Below are 20,234 nucleotides of genomic sequence, written 5' to 3' on the forward strand. Positions count from 1 at the left end.
TGTTTGCGGCTGATGTTGAAAAGTATCATACGAACAACACATATAGATAGGCATGGTTATCGCAGGGTTACCGCATGGGTACCACAGGGTTCCTTTGTTTGATAAAAGTTAGTATTAGACGTATTACCCCATAAAAACACGAGCAAAGTTTAGTATTGAGATTATTTTTTCAGCGGGTAACAGCAGTGATATAGGTCCCTTGTTCCTTGTTGTCCGTCCGTCCGTCCGTCCTGCAACAGGATACTGAGACGAAACTTGACATACAATGGGTAATTACCACGTAATAATGAGTGCGTTATCTCAGTATTTATTTCGGTTGTGGAGGGTGTGTGTGTTTTATCTCAAGTGATACCAATACCCCTCTATACATTCATTACAACATTAGAAGCAAACATCGTGAGATAACGATAACTTTATCATTCATTTTACAATCTTAATCTTGGTTTATATCAATAGTTTGTTATTCATTGTGTTAATGCCGTGTTTTTAATTACATGTATAACTTAATATTGAATTACAAATACACGTTTTGCTACGAATTATAATGTAAATTACTCGTTTTACAATACTTATTGCAGATTGTGAATACAAAAATATGTTGTACAAAATTTATATCTGTGTGTATTGTTTAACGTCCTATCAACAGCCATGATCATTTAAGGACGACCTCCCGTGTATTGTTTAACGTCATATCAACAGCCACGATCATTTAAGTGTACTTCTCCTGTGCATGAGCTGCATGTGTATGGTAAGTATGTCCATGTTGGTCTTCATGTGGTAGTGCGAATGTGATATCACTTTAATGGGTAGATATCGATTGATTACAAACGGAGAACACACTGTTAATATGTAATACAAATTCAAGAGTAGAAGGTAATGGTTAATAACAAGCAAAGTCAGGAAAGGTAAGGTTTTGATATTTTATTATACTAAAGATTATACATTCGCAATTTCTTTAATACTGACAGACCCAGTTCCTCTGCTGATCACATACAGAAAAGGATTTCCTCCGAGAACATTTTGAGCGATGTAACTGGAAAATATTGTAGATAATTAGCATTTTACAAATTACCGTCAAAAGAAATGAGAAAAAGTCTCCAAAATTCAAATTCCAGGTAAGCGGTTGAAATTATTGCTCCATGTCATTTCAACGTTTTTTTTATATTACCCTTTAGGAATCCATTTCTTTACCCGGTATCAAACACTTACCCCATATCGGAAATGAGCCCGTCCCCGGCTGCCGTAGAACCCTGCGACTGACCCCACGCCACAAAAGGGTCTCCCAGTCTGTGTACACTCTCGAATAGGGGAGTATTCGAGGAGAAAGAATACACATATATAAGTCCGTTCCTTGTAGCAGCTGTTACAATCGGTACAGAATTGTATTCTCCACTAGCCAGGACATTTGGTTCCGGGCCCTTCAAGAATAACAAAAGAAGAGTGATTTGTTAGTGAAACCGAATAACAACTCCGAGTCGACATAAGTAGCTATCTTAATTATTACATTTTCCCCACAGTCGCCATGGAAAGTAAGAGGAGAATGGGACCAAATGTTAAATTTCAAACACAAAATACACAAATGTAGTCATGTAACATACCAAAATGTTTTTGTGGACATGAAGTTTCTAACAATCACCAATAATTTGCTGTATATGCTATCAGTTTCATCTATAGAGTTACTTTGTGGTAAGATGTAACATTAATAATTCTAAGTCACGCAAATAAACAAACCTGAAAAATAGCCAAGCTGTTATGCTCACAAGTGTGTATAACACAGGGAAAGAACATTCATTTGACCGGATTTAACTTTATGTACGTTTTAACAAATATTTTATTTTGACCTTGAAATGCAAATGGCGACTGTGAATAAAATTGCACAAAAATGGCATAAAAGGAGGCATTTCAATCAATAAAAACGTTCCAATATCATAGTTTTTATAAGACATCTGATCATAATAAGAAGGACCTTTTTGGCCAAATTGTTAAACTGATGAGTTAGTGGCCTTATAGGCATAGTTTACCCCAAACTCATCGGTTGAACATCTTTTTTTCTAAAAGCAGTCTTCTTGTCATTTCTAGAGTTCTTTATAGCGTTTAATAAGAGCATTATTTTTATATTTGAAATACCTCCTCCATATTCGTATTGTGATACCATTAACGACCGACATTTGCATTTCAAGGTCAACATAAAACTAGTGTTCATGCACATAATAAAGTCAAATCTGGTCAAATCAATGCTCCTATTTTGTGCTTTAGACACTTGTAAGCAAAACGACATGGCTAGTTTGTGCAATATATGCGATACAAATGAGCTAATTATGACCCCTTAAAACAAGCATTTTTCGTATGTTTTGTTGAAATTTACAAACAGCTTAACAAATCACCAGCAAGTTCAACGGTTTGACATTATACATACCAGATTATTTCTGTTAAATTCCACCAAAGTAGAAATTTATACGCTTATAAGATATCACTGTTTTGGTAAGATTTGCAGTTAAGATGCCCCTTAAGGAATATCTTAATAATGATTTATGATGTTTTATAACAGGAGAATGGAAATGCCCGTATAACATATATGAGTTTCAGTATCTGACAATAATGTACGATTCGGTATCTGATTTACAATCTGTCCACATTGAAATAGAAATCACCAAATCTTTTGTCGTTGTTGTCGTATTCCTGTTAGTTTAAAATCAATAGGCGAACCGCACATGCTTAAAGCGATACAAATTACGTAGCTTAAAAACGGCCATGATTTCGACAATATGTACATGAATTCGCAATATAGAGATACTTTTTTTAGTATACCATGTATGTCGATCTACTATCCATCTCAGCGGCCGGAGTGACTGATGCGTTGGAGCAGTCGCCGTTGAACACTTCAATATAAAATTCGGCGGCCTTTCTTTCCAGATCATCGCCTGTTGTATAGGTAAACGTGTTTGTGTTTGTGTTGTAGAAGCCGAGGTCACGACCCCCGAACAAATGCACGTCTTTGATAAGGTTGTTTATGTCACTCTTGCCGTCATGGTTACTAATATAAACCCTTCCTGCAAAAATTACAGTTCTAAATAAATATCCTATTCTTAGTGATGAAAGGGAAATAAGCTGCAGTATAGTAACAACCAATATTGGCAACGCTGTGGGAGCAGACGTTTATGATTAATTAAAATTTTGCTTATATAATGTCACAATTCAATGTGACTGCTATCAGGTAATACAACTGTGAGTGTTTAGGAATTCAATATTAACGAGGATTTCCTACATCATTGTAGCTAACCGACAAGGATTACAATATTGAAGTACGATGGACCTGATGGATTCGATCCACTCTGAAAACAATATCGTTTTCCCAATTCTCTGACGTAGCCTTCAATGCGATCAATAAATACTAGCAATTTACATTCCATTTATTCCACGTTTCTCGATACTTAAACATTTCACGAACATCTCCTGTGGGGTTACATTATCTATAATGAACAGATTGCCAGTTACAGCGTTTCCAGCTAGACAGTCGTTGTATGGAGTTGAACAAGATGATAGAATTGTTTGAAGGTCACTTAAAACAGCAATTTGTAAATGTTTCTGGGAATCGCAAGGATTAGTAGAGTCCATTATATGTAGGTATGTGGGATAGGGCAATTCTACCAGAGGTTGCAGAATTTGGGGTCAGAACATATCGTACATAAGCAAAGGTGTGGAAAATAACAAAGAACTGCATAGCTATTAACATAGAAAGAAAAGTGAACGTCCTCGATAGATACAATTCACGCAATTCGAACGTTTGTAATTAATCCAGTGATTCATTAACACTTACCTAACCTATTGGTTGAAGCCATATCATATGCCAGATTGCTTGATAATTCCGATTGATCTACGAGTCCAGCTTCAAAATAAAAATCAGCAAATATGTATTCAAGGCAAGAGAAAACGCAAATAGCGAAAAAAAAAAAAAAAAAAAAGAATAAAAAAAAATTCACATATGCACACACGTTAGCGAATTGATTAATTACTGAGTTGAGCGTCCTTTGTAAAAGGAATTAATTACAATAATCTGGTGTACTTACTGTGATGAACGTACATCGTAATAGAAGAGTTAAATGCGCCTGGAGGACTTAATGTGCTGAACGTACCTTGTAAAGGAGGAATAGTTACAGGCGCCTGGTGTACTTACTGTGCTGAACGTACATCGTAATGGAAGAAGAGATACAGGCGCCTGGTGTACTTACTGTGCTGAACGTACATCGTAATGGAAGAAGAGATACAGGCGCCTGGTGTACTTACTGTGCTGAACGTACATCGTAATGGAAGAAGAGATACAGGCGCCTGGTGTACTTACTGTGCTGAACGTACATCGTAATGGAAGAAGAGATACAGGCGCCTGGTGTACTTACTGTGCTGAACGTATCTTGTAATGGAGGAAAAGTTACAGGCGCCTGTTGTACTTTCTGTGCTGAATGTACCTTGTAATGGAGGAAAAGTTACAGGCGCCTGATGTACTTTCTGTGCTGAATGTACCTTGTAATGGAAGAAGAGTTACATGCGCCTGGTGTACACTCTGTGCTGAATGTACATTGTAATGGGAGAGTTAAATGCGCCTGGTGTACTTAATGTGCTGAGCGTACATTGTAATGGAGGAAGAATAATAGGTGCCTGGTGTACTTTAGAAGAGAAATGAGAGCAAGATGTATGTTAACGCCTTGCAGTTTATAGTCCGAAGATGTGACAACTGAGGTTCAAATGCACGGAAACCAGAACCGTTTAAATACGTGCTTAGTTTACTTACAATTCAGCGCATCCTGTGTTCGGACAGCGTCCGTGAAGGTGAACCCTTGTTGATCGCTTGTATACATCTTCGGGGCTCCCGTGTTGGCCGTTACGACGTAAGACACTGTCGAGGCCCGAACAAAGATGGCGCCGGTCGGCTGGTACATTCCCTTGACCTCATAATTATTCATCGATGAACCTGTTAGAGTGAATGTTTCGGCGCTCAATGTTTTGAAAACCCGATAATGACATTGGTATATTTTCCTTATCCATTATCATTTGTATGTATAAAAGTAGCTGTACAAAATTCAATATCAAATAAAGATCTTGACTTTTGAAAGGAAATCCCAAAGACACAGATTTCGGGAGATAAAATGTATGAAGTTGAAACAAATTTCGACATGTTGGGAATAGTAAAAATTAGATGTAATAGGGAGCGCTAAAGTAGTTTTCCAATACGTTCTAGCTTTTTGGACGCTCTTTTGCAGATATCAGAAATATGTATGTGAAAATGAAGTAGGAAATAGTTATGACCCCTAATAATGTATTTCTAGTTCGCATTTCATTGAAGGAAGATTTTAACAAAAATGCAGTGGCATGGAGTTTACACGTATATAGTTGTCTGTGATCCAGTGTATGGTAAAGTTAGTGTGAGTACTGATTGTGTTGTCATTGGAATAGTCGCATGGTTGTAATGTTATAAGAAGAGAGAAATGTCATTTACGTAAGTGTTCATTGGGTCAAGAATTTACCCCGGTGGACTAATTTATAAAATCCCTGAAGTTTTGCTTGTATAGATAGCAAACAAGATGTTGTTTACTGTTTTTAAGATAATTTGACAATAGAGTTGATGGCGAACTTGATAGTTCGTGATTTAGAACTTTATGAACATTACGGTTGATAGTTTGTGGTTTAGAAGTTTTAGACGATAGTTTTAGAAGATTACGGTTGTTAGTTCCTGATTTGGAAGTTTTAGAAGATTATATTTGATAGTTCCTGATTTGGAAGTTTTAGAGGATTAAGGTTGATAGTTCGTGATTTGGAAGTTTTAGAAGATTAAGGTTGATAGTTCCTGATTTGGAAGTTTTAGAAGATTACGGTTGTTAGTTCGTGATTTGGAAGTTTTAGAAGATTAAGGTAGATAGTTCGTGATTTGGAAGTTTTAGAAGATTACAGTTAATTCATGATTTGGAAGTTTTAGAAGACTAAGACTGATGGTTCGTAATGTGGAAGTTTTAGAAGATTACGGTCGATAGTTCGTGATTTGGAAGTTTTAGAAGATTACGATTGATAGTTCATGATTTGGCAGTTTTGGAAGATTAAAGTTAATATTTCGTGATTTCGAAGTTTTAGAAGATTACGGTTGATGATATGATTACGGTTATGAGGCATGTAGGCAGTCAAATGCCTTTGAGAGATTCACGAGGATGCAGCCTGCATATTTGTTTTGCCGTTTTGAAATCCTCTCTAACTCTGAATAATGCAAACACTCAAATCCAGCTATAAATTCATGGGCAGCGGTGAAAGTAGATGTGTGAGTGTTGGGAGCCGGGAGTATGCTTACTGGCCTGCAGCTCCCTACGTCGAAGGGGACTTACTCCATTTTCATTGTCCTGGAAATACTGTTGTAGTGAGGTTTAGGAGTGTAGTGGTTGTTTTCAAGATGCTTGATTGTACTAGTCGTAGTCATTTATGTAAAATATTGCCATGTACTGTTACTTTTTGGGATTCATTTTGTTGAGCTTTTTTCTTTATGAGATCTCTATACACATATAAATGTAAGGTGTGTATTTTGTTGTTTTCCTCTGTAATTTCCTGTTCGCGCGGATACTTCCCATTATTGACCCAATGTATCTGCAACGTTCCTAAAATTAGTTATCAAAATACTTGATATCGACACCCTTTGCTTGTAATCAAAGATTGCATAATCTTAGATAGTTTTGGGATACGAAATAGTCAGGAAATGATGAAGCGATTTTTCATGAAAATTGACAAAAGAGATCTTTGTGCCACCATTTGTTTTGTTACAAAAATGTTATACCTGTTAATTTTCCTGAAATCAAATCTTTGAATAAAAGTATATAACCTTTCTAGCAGTGATAGATTATGATAAATATTACATTATAGAAGATTAAAAACCTTACCATAAAAATATTTAAAATGCAACACATTACTTTGGTTTTCTCTTTTCTCACATGAAGTGGAGTTATCTTCCCTATTTTTGTATTTAATTAATCACGTTGCCATGTCGTTTTCTGGGTGTCACAGCCCAACATGCTTCCTAACTGCCTTTACTATGCATCGGGGCTAAAAGGGGGATAACTCTCATAAGTTGTTCTCAACATAAGTTTGACGTTCGACTGGAAATCTTTTAATGAGTATTTCATATGATATCCCATTAAACTACAACCCTTGTAGTTGATATTTCCCATTACCTTCAAAAAGCTGTCTGTCAATATTTTCTTGGGGTTGACGTTTAACAACATATACTTCTACGTGGCTTTAGTTCCTTCTTCCGTCTCCCCATATTTGCTTGGCTAACGTGAATGCATGATCTACTCTAACAATTGGACCAAAATTACCTTGACCTTTAACCCAGTGATCTTTGATCAGGTGACTACTTGTTTTAATCAGACTAGTATTGCTTCATGTCTATATAGAATTTGACCTTTACCTTCAACCCAGTGACCTTCACCCTGAACAAAAATTATAATAAAAAAATTTCATCCGTGAATATATTTTTAAAAGATACATTGACGTTTGGTCAGTACCCTTTTTTTAAATTCCGACCAGCTTTACTGCCCAACATCATCAGTGAAATGATATAAAATTTGATCTTTACTTTAGACCTAATGTTTGTCATTTTACCTTTATTTTTCCCCAAATCTAATAAAAGCAACCTCGATCCTAAGAACGTTTTAAAGCTCTGTAGTACATCAGTATACCATAATATATCATCATTCGAAATTTCATAAGTTTAGCTTTGTGTAAAGAACTTACAAGATGCATATTTGACAACGTATTATCGGTTTCATTTTTAGTAACAGCGACCTTAACATTGATATTAGGATTTTTTTAAACCCGTAGTGTGCATCTGCATTTCGCAGTTTATCGTAATGTGAAATTTAAAATGTTGGGACCGAGGGGACACTCTAGGTGATGTCGATTTGACAGTATGTACTTCGCTCTATTTAAGACACAGGGAAAGTCTCCGGTTGAATGCCACAAGTCACCTGCGATACTGGGCTCTAAGAAATGTATGTGACTCTCTGAATCATGACGACTCACCTGTATCAAAATCGCTAGCGTCGAGTCCCAAATTACTCCAACTCTTCGTTCCTAACGGGTATATGTCGTCCCACTCCTCGTTCAGGAGGTTGATAACCGCCATCGCATTGTTTTCCTTCAAAGATTGGTTACAACAGACAGTTTTAGACTGTAACGTTTATATCAGAAGCATAGTATGTGGTGTTAAACGAACGGCTTGTTTTCAGGATAAATGTAAAGAAAAAGAAAAGAAAAAAGGCTGGACCCAAAATATTAAAGCTAAAAACTAAACACTTATGCATGGCTCCAATGAAAGTAAGAATCACATTTTGACGTTTTTTGATATATAAATAGAAACTTCGTTCTTGGCACCATGAAAAAACAACCCATCAAAATTCAATCGAAATGAAGTCCTTGGATCCAAGACCCTGAATTGGCCGATGCTTTTCTATCTACGGTAGCAGTGACTCTGATAAAACCTTTAAACCAAGAACAACTAAACAAATGTAACACCAAATTTGACATTTACCTTTTTTTTTTTTTAAATAACTCCGTAAAGGGGACGGAGGTAACAATATATACATATACATGTATGAACAGTGGTGAGGTGAATCTAAATCAGGTATTTTCCACCTGTATATATATCACGGTGCGGAATCACATGGTCTGAAGATGGTGAATATCACGAACTTAAAAATGGTGACTACCAGTGCAGAAAGCAAAGACTAAGGTAAGACAGTGAAAATACACATCAGATATGTTTTTCATAGTTACGAGCATATGCTATACTATAATCTAGACAATGTTAACCATTGCAATTTACCGGAAGTGTCACGTAAGCCCACTCTCCATTATCACTGATGGCAATCTCTTCCGGCTCAATGTCCTGGGAAAATTGGGTGACTATGCCGTTGTTATGGTCACCACGGTAAGGCCATCTAATTCCTTGCTGTAGGTAACCTGCATATCTGGAAATACCAAAAAAGGAACAATTTAGCTTTGGACTTCGTATTTACAGTAGTTATAAAAGGCAGGGGTTTGCAGGTTAACATTATATTGCAAGCCAGCGCAACATTTCATGTTTGCCTACAAGTTAGAGCTGTCCAATTCAAACGACGATTGTAGATTGTTTGTATTTTACGCGCTCAGTTTTAATTTTGGGATACTGATAACAGAAATAATGATGGTGAGAGATTACAAAACACATGTACAAGATCATCGTCGGAGACCCATGGTTGATTGCACTACGCTACGCTATGATAAGTGAAGCGTAGCGTAGTGCAATTAACCGAATGTTTCCGACGATGGTACAAGATACACTTCAAAGGAGCTGCACAATTGGTCAACTTTAATTTGTATCAATTAATTGCAGGCATGCAGATTAAAAAAATAAATGCTGATAAACTTGAAGCGAACCAGATTTTATACATACTAGCCTTTCTTGTTATCTGTTGTAATGAAGCTGTATGCTAATACTCCATCATACCATGTACGTTAACGACCGTTTAGCTGTGATATTTGAGAGAGAGAAAAATGAATGTTTATTTTTCATCTCCGTAATCAAGTCCTTGTGAGCCCTGCGTTTTACCCTCTGATCATTTGGCCAAACATGCTACACTAAATTTGTCTCTATGTAAAACCGATTGAATAACTTTTCTCGCGGATAATCCTTGGAAACGTTTGTCAAAATAGATTCGATATGTATTAAGAGTAGTCAAATTGTGAAAAACGGTCGGCAGAGGGCGAACAATTGACTATGGCAAGCCAACTTAACATTTATTCATGGATCTTTTAATACATTTAGTGCTGCTTTAGAATCATCTATATAGCCTAGTATATGTTCTGATAAACCGTTGTCATGTAAAAGAAAATGTTCGGCTTTTTCAACACAATGTTCAATGCCATCGAATAATCTATCCTTCTCCGCCATAGTGCCATTGGACCACGTGCTCTGTTCAAGGGAGAAATTAGTTTCTTGGTTTATTGCCTAGAAATATCGTTCCTATATAAGATATCTTATATAGCAACGAGATTTAAATTATATAAGATATCTAATATAACATATGAGATATCTTATATAATATATAAGACATCTTATATAGAAAATGAAATGAGATATCTTATATGCGATATAAGATATCTTATATAATTATATAAGATATCTCATTTAATTTCTATATGAGATATCTTATATGCTATATAAGATATCTTAATTATATAAGATATATCATATAATTCGATAAAATACAGAATCGACATTGCTCCTTGAATAAATGTTAAGTTGGCTTGCCATAATTGACGGTTAACAACGAAGATAGAAAGCGATGGATATTGGCCATCTTTAACTGAAATAGCGAATGCGCCTTCCTGCCATCCGCTGACAGGACACTCCACCTAATCCACAGTATCTTACCCATTGTTGAAGTGGCTAAAAGAGAGTTTTCTGGTGCATGGATCGTTGGTTGCGATACGTGACATGTTGATAATAGATACCGTTCCGTCGGGATCTGTGAATACTCCATTTAACATACCAGCCCGGGCCTCATTAGCAACAAGTAACTTTGAACAATCTTTGGTGAAAGTCATGCTCTTCGGAGATTCACCAACTGAAATGTAGAAAAAATATATATATATCTGTAATTTACACCTCGACATTAATGTCACATTAACTGTTACTAGCAGAAAAATGGCATTAGACTAATTACTGTCAATAAAAAATTAAAAGCATTTCCTGAAGAATTCATTGACGGGGAGATTAGGAAGAGGGACTATAATATGTTATCATTATCATTTTTATTTATCTTTTTATTTATTTTTCTAATTCTATTCCATTGATTTGGTGAACCATCGTCAAAGCTTTCATTACTAAAGAAAATAAGGATTTATTATAACAATAGTGAAAAAATCATACCTGTGATCCGGTCGTAACGTTCACAGTAGAATGGAGGATTAGAGAGAGGGTTGTATCTCTCACACATGTAGAGATGGCCCTCTGTCAACCCAAACACGCTCTCAAACAGCACAGCTACGTTGCCTCCACACATAGCTATATCTACCAGTCGCCCGTCATTTGCGTTGGTGAACAAACGAGTGTTCAAAACGGTCGGCTGCGAAGGATTTTCTATACTGACGACACGCACACATTTATCACCTTAAAGATAAAATAGGCGCTGTACAGGACAAAAACCAAGTATTATGGAAGGAAGCAATAATGGCGAGAATGGAGAACTTAGTTTTAAATAATATACTTCCTGTCAGTACAGTATGTCGGTCGACTCTTGTTCCAATATGTGTTTCTGTGTTAACATTGAGATTGCTGATCATTCAGTGTTAAAGTGTTTTGATGATTTGGAAAATAACATAACAGAAAACAATAATATAAGATTACTAGATTAAGTAAAAGGCAAAATATTGCTTGACCAATTAGAATAGTTTGTGTACGTAATCCCTGTATGAAGCGTTAAAATTGTATCTGAAGTTCCATTTTGGGATTTTCTGCGTTCATCCCTTGATAGTGCCAAGTCTTCGGCCTTAAGTTGAGCGTTAGCTCCTGTGATGAAAGTTTTTATTTTGGGTTGGGTCCCCATGTTGTGACATACATGTACCACAGTCTTAACAAAAGGTACTTGTTTCCCCGTACGTAACGCCTCGGGTTTGCCCCATAACGGAGAATATCCAAATTAAACGAAATCTTAATTCAAATCAAATTTCATTCAAAATTGATAAAACGAAGGCAAATACAAATAAAAGATTATATTTGCATGCAGACCCTTAAAAAAGTAGAATGAAAATAAGAACAGGTGTTCTGATAGAAAAAAGTCTTCTCATAATCTGCCTCATCGCAATGATACAGCTTGTCATTCCGGTGTCCCTATAACCAGCGATATGGCATTGCCATCATAGGGTAACGTAAGACTGTTCTTGAGTAGTCATCAATCGCTAGGTAGTTTGGAAACGTGTTTATAGAACGTTCAACAATGAAAACTAACCTGTAACATAAAGAAGTCTGGTAGATGGATCAAAAGCAGCCTTATATGCCCCTTCGTCAAACAAATTTGTATTCCCCGTCTGACAGTTTCCCAGGTTCATATAGCCAACGTTGGTGAGAGTGACAGTAGCTGTGGCCATAGATATAGCCATCAGGAAGAGTAAAGTCGTTCTCATGGTGGCGTACGTTGTCTAGAAACTCTGAAAGAAATAAGCAAATAAAGCATTCAGTCCATTTTGTAACGTACCCAGTAGTAATCCGAAATTTTCCGATTTTGCATCGGTACTTCATCGTATATTTTAACTATTCAATACCGTCGTATTAGTAGAAAATTTTGTCGACATACCAGACCGTACGCACTCACATGTCACCACACATAAACAGATCAGTCCATTCATTTTGTAATCCAACTCTGTGTTTTCTGCATTTTGGCAACCATGCTTGTAATGATCTGACATGATCTGGCGAGATTTCGCGTGACACAGGGAAATCTTCATGCAGAAAATAGTATCCGATGCGACTTATAATCACGTGATTCACTAAAAATATGGCTGCGAAATGTTTGGAAATTCGGAGTTGGATTATGAAATGAATACAATGAAGGATTGTGCTTTGGCAGGAGTGATGTTAGTCAGCCCAAAATAAAATTTCTAAAAGACATAAAACATCAGAAACCTTCAGATAATCCCCGTGGTAGCGTAAACGATGACGACATGTTTTGCATTGTTATAATTATAAATCATGAATATTATATTATGAATCGTCCATATCAACAACACCTAAAACATTTTGTCATTAACTGAACAGGGGCTTTTCGCGTTCACTCAGCTGAAGGAATTTTCGTGTCAAATAAGCAATTCTTCATAATGTTCCTGGGTATATACTATGTAACTTTGTTTCGTGATTTGTATCTTTCTCTTGTTAAAGTTATGTTTTGATAAAGGCGTGTATTCCCTCGAAGATTCGACATTTGACCATACTTTCGCATTAGCTTCATTGATCGTATTAGGGAGCAAACAGCCAATTAGAAAATAAACTTTAGAAACTTTTCCCTGTGTATCCAAAGTTGAGCCAGGGGTAAATGTTTGACAGCCTCTGATTGGCCAGTATATTATGAAGTTCAAAATAGATATGTAGCCTGATAGGAAACTATTCATAAATAATGTTGATATAGATTTCGTCAGTCAGTATGATTTTTTATTCAAAAGTTCAGGTCATAATAATTGATAGGTAAAAATTTAAAAATAGCTTCCCTGGAAAAAGTTTGAGTTTTTATATATAAATATCTTAATCCATTCTATTTTTGGAATGTAATGGCACGCGGATTTAACTACGTGCATACCTACGTGACATCATTCGGCTTTCTCTGTGAAGCATTGTTTACTAACTTGTTTGTTTGTTTTTGTTTAACGTCCTATTAACAGCCAGGGTCATTTAAGCACGTGCCTGGTTTTGTTTAGAGACATCAATATTTAAAGGGTGTCGTTTTACTTCATAGCTTGGTATATAGCTATACCTTATATCTCTTATGTGACAACTCATTTTTACATGGTAAAACATCAACTGTAATATACATGTCGGTCACTGTAACGGGAATTTCTTAACAAGTCTTTCAACTTATGTTGTTCCACAAGGAAGCACATTTGGCAATATCTTACAAAGTGACATTTTAATCAAAATATCTAATATTCCTCTGTAGATTATTTAAGATAAGGAATAAACGCGAAACTTTGACGGGGAAACATATCCGTTGTAAAACTGCAAAAATTGCGACCATGTCTTTTGCCTCATTATTTTTTTCTTTTTGGAGTTTTTAAGGGACCAAATAGTTAAGAAAACGTTACATAAACATAGAAGACATCGAAAATTCTTGTAATGAACTTATGAATTATTTTTGATTTAAGAGAAAATTATCAAATCTCACCTTACCTGTGGACAGCGATCAGTCTAATCATTGGGCTATCACTTACGTCATGGACTTTTATCTTATAGTTATTGTCACCTGGATTTTCTCACAAGACTATCCCGAGTTAAACAAGTATGTTACGGTCATCCATTGAAGATCTTACATAAACGAACTTGTGTAACTCCCCTTTGGTTGATGTTATATAAACAAATGATCTAATAATGGCGGGACTTCTTACATAGTTCTACAAAAATCTCACGACTCTGACACAAATGACGGGACTTCAGCTATATCACATATGATTACAGAAATTTCACAACTCTGATACAAATGAAGGGACTTAACTGTCACTAAGTTAAACCTTGTTATAACGCCCGAGTTTATCACTCCTCTGAAAACATTGGTACATGTATTACGCCACTCGTTTATCTTCCGAAAACCTCGATATAACACTCCTCGTTTAACCCTTTTAAGTACAAACTTTGGTATGATATCCTCTATTATCACTGCAAGTAAAACTTCGGTACTATGCCTTGTGTTAATCCCCTTATAATAAAATCCCGGGAAATGTCCAAGTTTACTACTTTACATAAAATTTTCATTGAAAACCTCGGTATGACGCTATTTGTTTATCTCTTTACTGTTTAACCCACCTACAACACTTTTGGCCTATCACCCTATTTCAAGTGTTATTATTTCTAATTAAACATTCGCGAACGGAGTCGGGGGTGCCATACGGCTTTCCATACTCTACAGATAAAATTCGCTAATAAAGGTCGGGTTTCAAAATGGCCCAAGAGACAAATACGATAGCTGGTATGTACTAGTGGTAGCCTCTGCAGTCCTACGTTTACAAATAGGCATTTAAGTTCAAACATGCACATACGCAATAACGAAGCACCCTTTTTTGACAAATATGAACATGAACATGCTGAGTTACACGTTTGATTGCATTAGGAACAGGAAATACAAATGTGATGGATTTTGAGTAAGAACATGCTCTTTTTACATCAGGCAAAATTTTCTGATAGTCAAGAATACAATTTTCTATTGCAGTCCATTCGTAATAATCTGCTTAAAACATCTTCAAAAAGTTGAATGCCCAAAATAGTCATTAGGAGTCTTTTGCAAAGTAATCAAAATTGATTGACAATATTGCTATTTAATTTCAAAAGAAAAAAAAACCCGGAATATTATCAAGTGAACTGAAACAAAACGTGTATGCTTGGTTTCATTACACGGGGACTGACATCTACACTGATAACCAACTAAAGTTTCATTTTGAAAATGGCCGCCATGTTTCCTGATAACCACAAATATTAAATGTTCTTACCACTGCTGACTCAATTTCCTGACAAGAACACTACATGATAGATTCATGCTGGTTTACACATTAAACCATCTAATCTAGAATCCAATATGGCTTCATCGTCCTAGAATCTGGCAATGTCGTTTTACATCGTGGTTGGTTCTAATTGTCCAAGTCGGTCATACCTTATACCTGGAAGATGACGGTTGATAGTGAAATCTATATCAACTAAGTTTGTCTTGAACCTTTGGACTTTGGAATGCAAAGGCTCACTGGTGCCCAAATGCATGTAGTATCCTAAATAGTGCGTGATACTGGCTACGTGGGCACATAACTCCATGGTTCTCTAGGACATTGGCACTAGTCATCCTTTATGGAATCCATGGTGTCGGAGCTATGATGCCTGAACTAAACATTATACTTTACACTGCTTTTATGCCTCAAGTGGATCTGACATCGTGCATTGTCCCGTGAGTGCCAATAGATCTCGTAGTTACCATCGTCACTGAGGTGCTAATTGATGTAGCCAGCTGCCAATGATATTTACTATGTGTCACAGGGGATGTTGTCTGAAGTTATTCAATTTCTAATTTGGAAAGTCATAATTATTCGCAGTTGCACCACTTCTGACAAATACCTTGACCTTACGGTAAGCTCTGACTCATATTTCACACGCTGAGATAAGTTGTCATCACTAAGGCGCTCTTTCATGTTGTCAGCCCTCAGATTTCATTCAGACAGGTTGTTAGTATTCTAATTTCTAACGTATGAAATTTGTATGTTTAAAAAACAGTCATTGTTTTAATCGTCCGTGATATGACTCCACTACCTATCTGGATTTAGTTTTGGATCTATCGAGGTTTAGCTTGAAGGTGATCATTTTGAGTGTGTCAAGCTGAAGACATTTCCTTTTAATTCTAACTACGTGATTTCAAATCTGGCAAAGCATCCTTAAACACTAGATCAACAACAACATTATCTTTCTCCAACTAGGGGATTCGCTAGAGCTCGTGATTACAACTCTTAGGAACAAAGATATATCTACAGTCAAGAATGACAGTCGCCCGCTTGCCAAACAAATGCTTCGGAGCACACTGTGTTGTGCTCCAGAATGTTTTCCCTCTTGTTAGATGTTCACGTCCAAGGATCAATGGCACAATAATTATGTGTAATGTTTTTAATATGGAATGAACTGTTTTCGATATACTGGAAACTGACATGTTTAAAAAAGGTGAACACTATTTCCACGATATATCCGTCTTCACTATTACCATGAATAACAGCATTGAATCCTCGTGGTTTGGAGTGTAAATACCAGAGTTTATATGTGACGAACAATATGAAAGAATTTCAAGAACCTTTGTTCTTGTCCAACTTGTGCAGGCTTTACAATCTGCATCATCCAGAGAGGAGAAGCGCAGAGTAAAGGAAGAATACTGCTTTGATAGGCATATGTGATATCTCGAAAAGATCCATTAATGAATTCCTTTGATCTTGTAGGTAGCTGGGAAGTCAACATTTCTCTTTTATCAGTGCGAATGCCAACGTTAGGGTTAACATCTTTCCCCTATGAGATGATGTTAGCAAATACGTGAGGACCAAGGACACTACAGTTTGTGATGAAAGACGAGTTAGTGTTTCACGCGCTCGGGCAAAATGGTCGGGTTTTAATGGAACTCTTCACACATGGTGAGCATTTGGCATGGGAGACTGGCCATGAAATAAGACCCTCTATGGGTAATAATGGGATGTTCCGCTACGTATCAACACCAACACCAACGTTTTGAACTTCAGCTTGCGACTTTCGTTTCAGATAACTATTGAAACAGTTAGTACACATGCCAATATCATCAGTATAGTTATTGTCATCTGCTTTTGCAACATCCAAGCAACCAATTGTGCTAGTGAAGTCTTCAGTTTCTAGATTTCCTACTTTTAATGTCTTTCCTACACCCTCATCTCTCTTTGTGAAAATGGTTTAAACGGTACATTATTAGATGTTTAAAGTCTCAATCAGATAGAAACGCTTTAATAAATTATTTCAAATCATGGGCATGGAAGCTATTTACTTGAAGAAAAGTAATGTCAAAAGAACAATGAAATTTATCTATTGTTGCAAGATTTGTTTAGTGGCTATCGGTCATGTAATATATCGCATAACGTCCTATTTATAGTTAACAACATTAGTCATCTGAAGACGTGGCCTACACATGCCGGCATATATTAGGAAAGGTACATGTGTATAGTAGGGTTTGGAGTGTAACAGAGTGGTCTTCTATGTCCACTATCCTTCAAAAAGTGAAAACTTTACATTAATGGTGTTTTGATTTTAGGGCAGGTCTATACGCTAAATGATTTTTAATTGACTGAACATGGAAGACATTCAAAATGTCCTTAGTTCACAAAAAATGATTTTTTTTCAAAAAATGCTTTAAAAATAAATATTATCGGCGGTATACTTATTGTTTTAGCATTTCGCACTGAACACTAATATTGTGGTTGAACTCGGACTTAATTAACTTCTTGACGACGTTTTACATGTAGTTAATTAGGTACGGTCCCGAGGATCCCGGATGGTCATCCGGAATACGTCGTACTTTATTACCCACGCTGTTGTAAGTTATGTAAGGTTACATGTATATATAGCACTTCACATCGCTTTATTCTCGAAATGATATTTACCATAACAAAGTTCAAATCAAACAAATTATTTATTTAATTCAAACATTCAGAACAAATAATCGCCTGGAGTATATATATTATTCGAAATAGACTGTCCCGAGAACTGTTCAGCGGTATCACTGTATACACACGTACGTTAATTACAATGTACGTTAATAACTCACAACATATTGCAGTCCCGTCATCTCCCAGGCATTCTTAATGAGCCGTGGGTTTTGTTTAATGTCTGGTACCGCCTTTGTAAGCGTGGTCATGTCGGTGAAATAATCCAGACTAACTACATATGAACGGGCATGTATTAAGTTTATGATTCAAACTTTCCTATTACGTTAAAATAAATGATATTTTTATCTGTTTTGTGACAATCTGCGTCCTCAGTTAAGAAAGTTAATTAGGCAAGTACATCAGCGATTTATTTGGGTTAAGTGAATAGCCAAGGGAACCAACTTTGATGGCATAAAGTAATGAATCGGTGAGTGGTCTGTAAGGGTAAAGAATCCTAGGACGACCCCTATAGAAAATAAAGTTTATCTAACATTTCTGGAAACCTCACGTTCGGTGTTACGCCCCTTTATCACTCTTCAATAAAACCTCTATATAACACCTTTTTATCGGATTACACCTTCCATCACCTGAACAACAAAATGTCATTGATATAGCGCTTACAGTAGTTAACACCAAACACAAAATTTGATGAATTGTTAGTAACATTATCCATAATGTAGTACAAATTCAACATTGTAGTGAAAGCTAATATGTCTTCGATTTCGGTAAATAGGTCTTTGACTTTGAGACTGGTATCTAATTACTTGCACAGTCTACTATCAGTAACAGCTCGGGTCATTTTGAGGCAGGGTCTCCTTGTAGTAGCTGGTGACTACCTCACAGAACAAGATACGGGAGGCCTGTCGCATGCCATTCTGAACAATTAGGGTAAAGTGTCTTGCCCAAGGACACAACCAGGACAGCACCAATCGGTCCGTTTTCAAGCTTCCTTAGACACACAAACCGACATGGGTAACGTAGGGAGCGTCGAATAACGAACCTGTAATCTTTTGCTGAGATTACATGGCCGCTGGCGCTCTAACCACGACAGAGCTATCGTAGCCCCGAGAAGGCTATCTAAATGACATATCGAGCTTACATAATGACTTTCAAGTAACTGATGTCATCTATTCAGCACTTGTTGACATTGGATTTCAGGCAACTGATGTCATCTGCCCGCCAATTGTTGACGTTGGCGTTCAGGTAATCGATGTCACCTGCTCCCTTGATTGCGACTTGATGGTTTGGGTTATCGATCTGGTGACGATAATAGTTTAGACTATCTATCTAGTGACGATGAAGGATTGGCTTATTTATCTGGGGTTAGCTTTCTTAGCTTAGATTTTCTTTGTCAAAGTATAAACAAGATTGTAATATTTAGTCAGCATTTCCTGTTAGTGTCCTTTTCGAAGTTTTAGTTCCATGGCTTAGAAAGTACAAAAAGAAACATACTGAGTATGCTTAATCAAGCCACGTCCCTTATCGCCCCACTAAATATTGCGGCCGTTTAGAAGTGTTTGAAGTTTGATCCAAATCCCTTAATGAATGAAGCATCTAGAACGCTGACAAAGGTTTTCTAGAAATTGCAATGGTGGCCTTAACCATATACTTCTGACACTCATACTCAAACTTGTCTGAAATAATGATCCTTCAAATTGGGTGAAGTTTGATCAGAATCCCTCAAGGAATGAAGCTGCTAAAACGCTTACAAAGAGTTTCCTTAAAGTCGTAAACACCGCTAGAGCGCTGACAAACTTGGCGTTGCGTACATACGTGCTAAAAAGACTTACGGCGAAGAAACATAGTCCCCCGGATTCACCAGCACGGGACTAATAACACCTTAGTAGAGACCGCGACCAAAGTATTTTCTTAAATCATTCTGCCATTCCACAAGACACGTATTATCTATCTAGATCATTGACCATGCCAAATCTTCAGACTCGTTGGAGGCAAGTAAGTCAAATTTGATATATATTCATAAGATTTATACATATGTGTGTATGATGGATGCATAGTATGCCGAGAAATAATTTTCGGGTACGTTGCCACAAGGTCAAAGAGCCACATCTATCTAAAAAGATAAAAGTAGTTTCTTGGACGGACCATTCCTCCTTCCTCACAATTGGAAGATGAAGCCACATCAGAGAGTTTACGCATAGGGTCAAGGTCGCAGAGGGGAAAAGGCCATTCGTTTGTCCGAGATGCAGCACTTACTTAAGGGTCGGCATGTAAAGTTTTTTATGATATGTGTTAAGAGTAAAAGTTGACCC

The 20,234-nt window shown here is 36.7% G+C and overlaps 1 protein-coding gene across 1 annotated transcript; it reads right to left on the minus strand.

The window, feature by feature from the left end:
- Positions 1 to 905: 905 nt before the first annotated feature.
- LOC117335193 (mesenchyme-specific cell surface glycoprotein-like) lies at positions 906 to 13,975 on the minus strand. The gene is made up of 11 exons (XM_033895176.1): positions 13,947 to 13,975; positions 12,024 to 12,222; positions 10,946 to 11,185; positions 10,448 to 10,640; positions 8,858 to 9,002; positions 8,056 to 8,170; positions 4,787 to 4,966; positions 3,818 to 3,886; positions 2,809 to 3,050; positions 1,210 to 1,418; positions 906 to 1,033 (listed from the first exon to the last, which is right to left on the minus strand). Exons 2-11 carry the CDS (start codon positions 12,196 to 12,198, stop codon positions 937 to 939), a joined length of 1,665 nt encoding a protein of 554 aa, XP_033751067.1. The 5' UTR covers positions 12,199 to 12,222; positions 13,947 to 13,975; the 3' UTR covers positions 906 to 936.
- Between the last annotated feature and the right edge of the window lie 6,259 nt (positions 13,976 to 20,234).

This window comes from Pecten maximus, chromosome 9, assembly GCF_902652985.1.
Source record: "Pecten maximus chromosome 9, xPecMax1.1, whole genome shotgun sequence".
In the NCBI taxonomy this organism is placed as follows: domain Eukaryota; kingdom Metazoa; phylum Mollusca; class Bivalvia; order Pectinida; family Pectinidae; genus Pecten; species Pecten maximus.

What these genes read in the sequence shown, in the direction of transcription:
- LOC117335193 (XM_033895176.1), bottom strand. Translation starts at nt 12,198, where the DNA reads ATGAGAACGACTTTACTCTTCCTGATGGCTATATCTATGGCCACAGCT. An exon ending in CAGACTTCTTTATGTTACAG is followed by an intron (nt 11,186 to 12,023) that starts GTTAGTTTTCAT and finishes TTTATCTTTAAG; the next exon opens with GTGATAAATGTGTGCGTGTC. An exon ending in ATAGTAGATCGACATACATG is followed by an intron (nt 1,419 to 2,808) that starts GTATACTAAAAA and finishes TTATTCTTGAAG; the next exon opens with GGCCCGGAACCAAATGTCCT.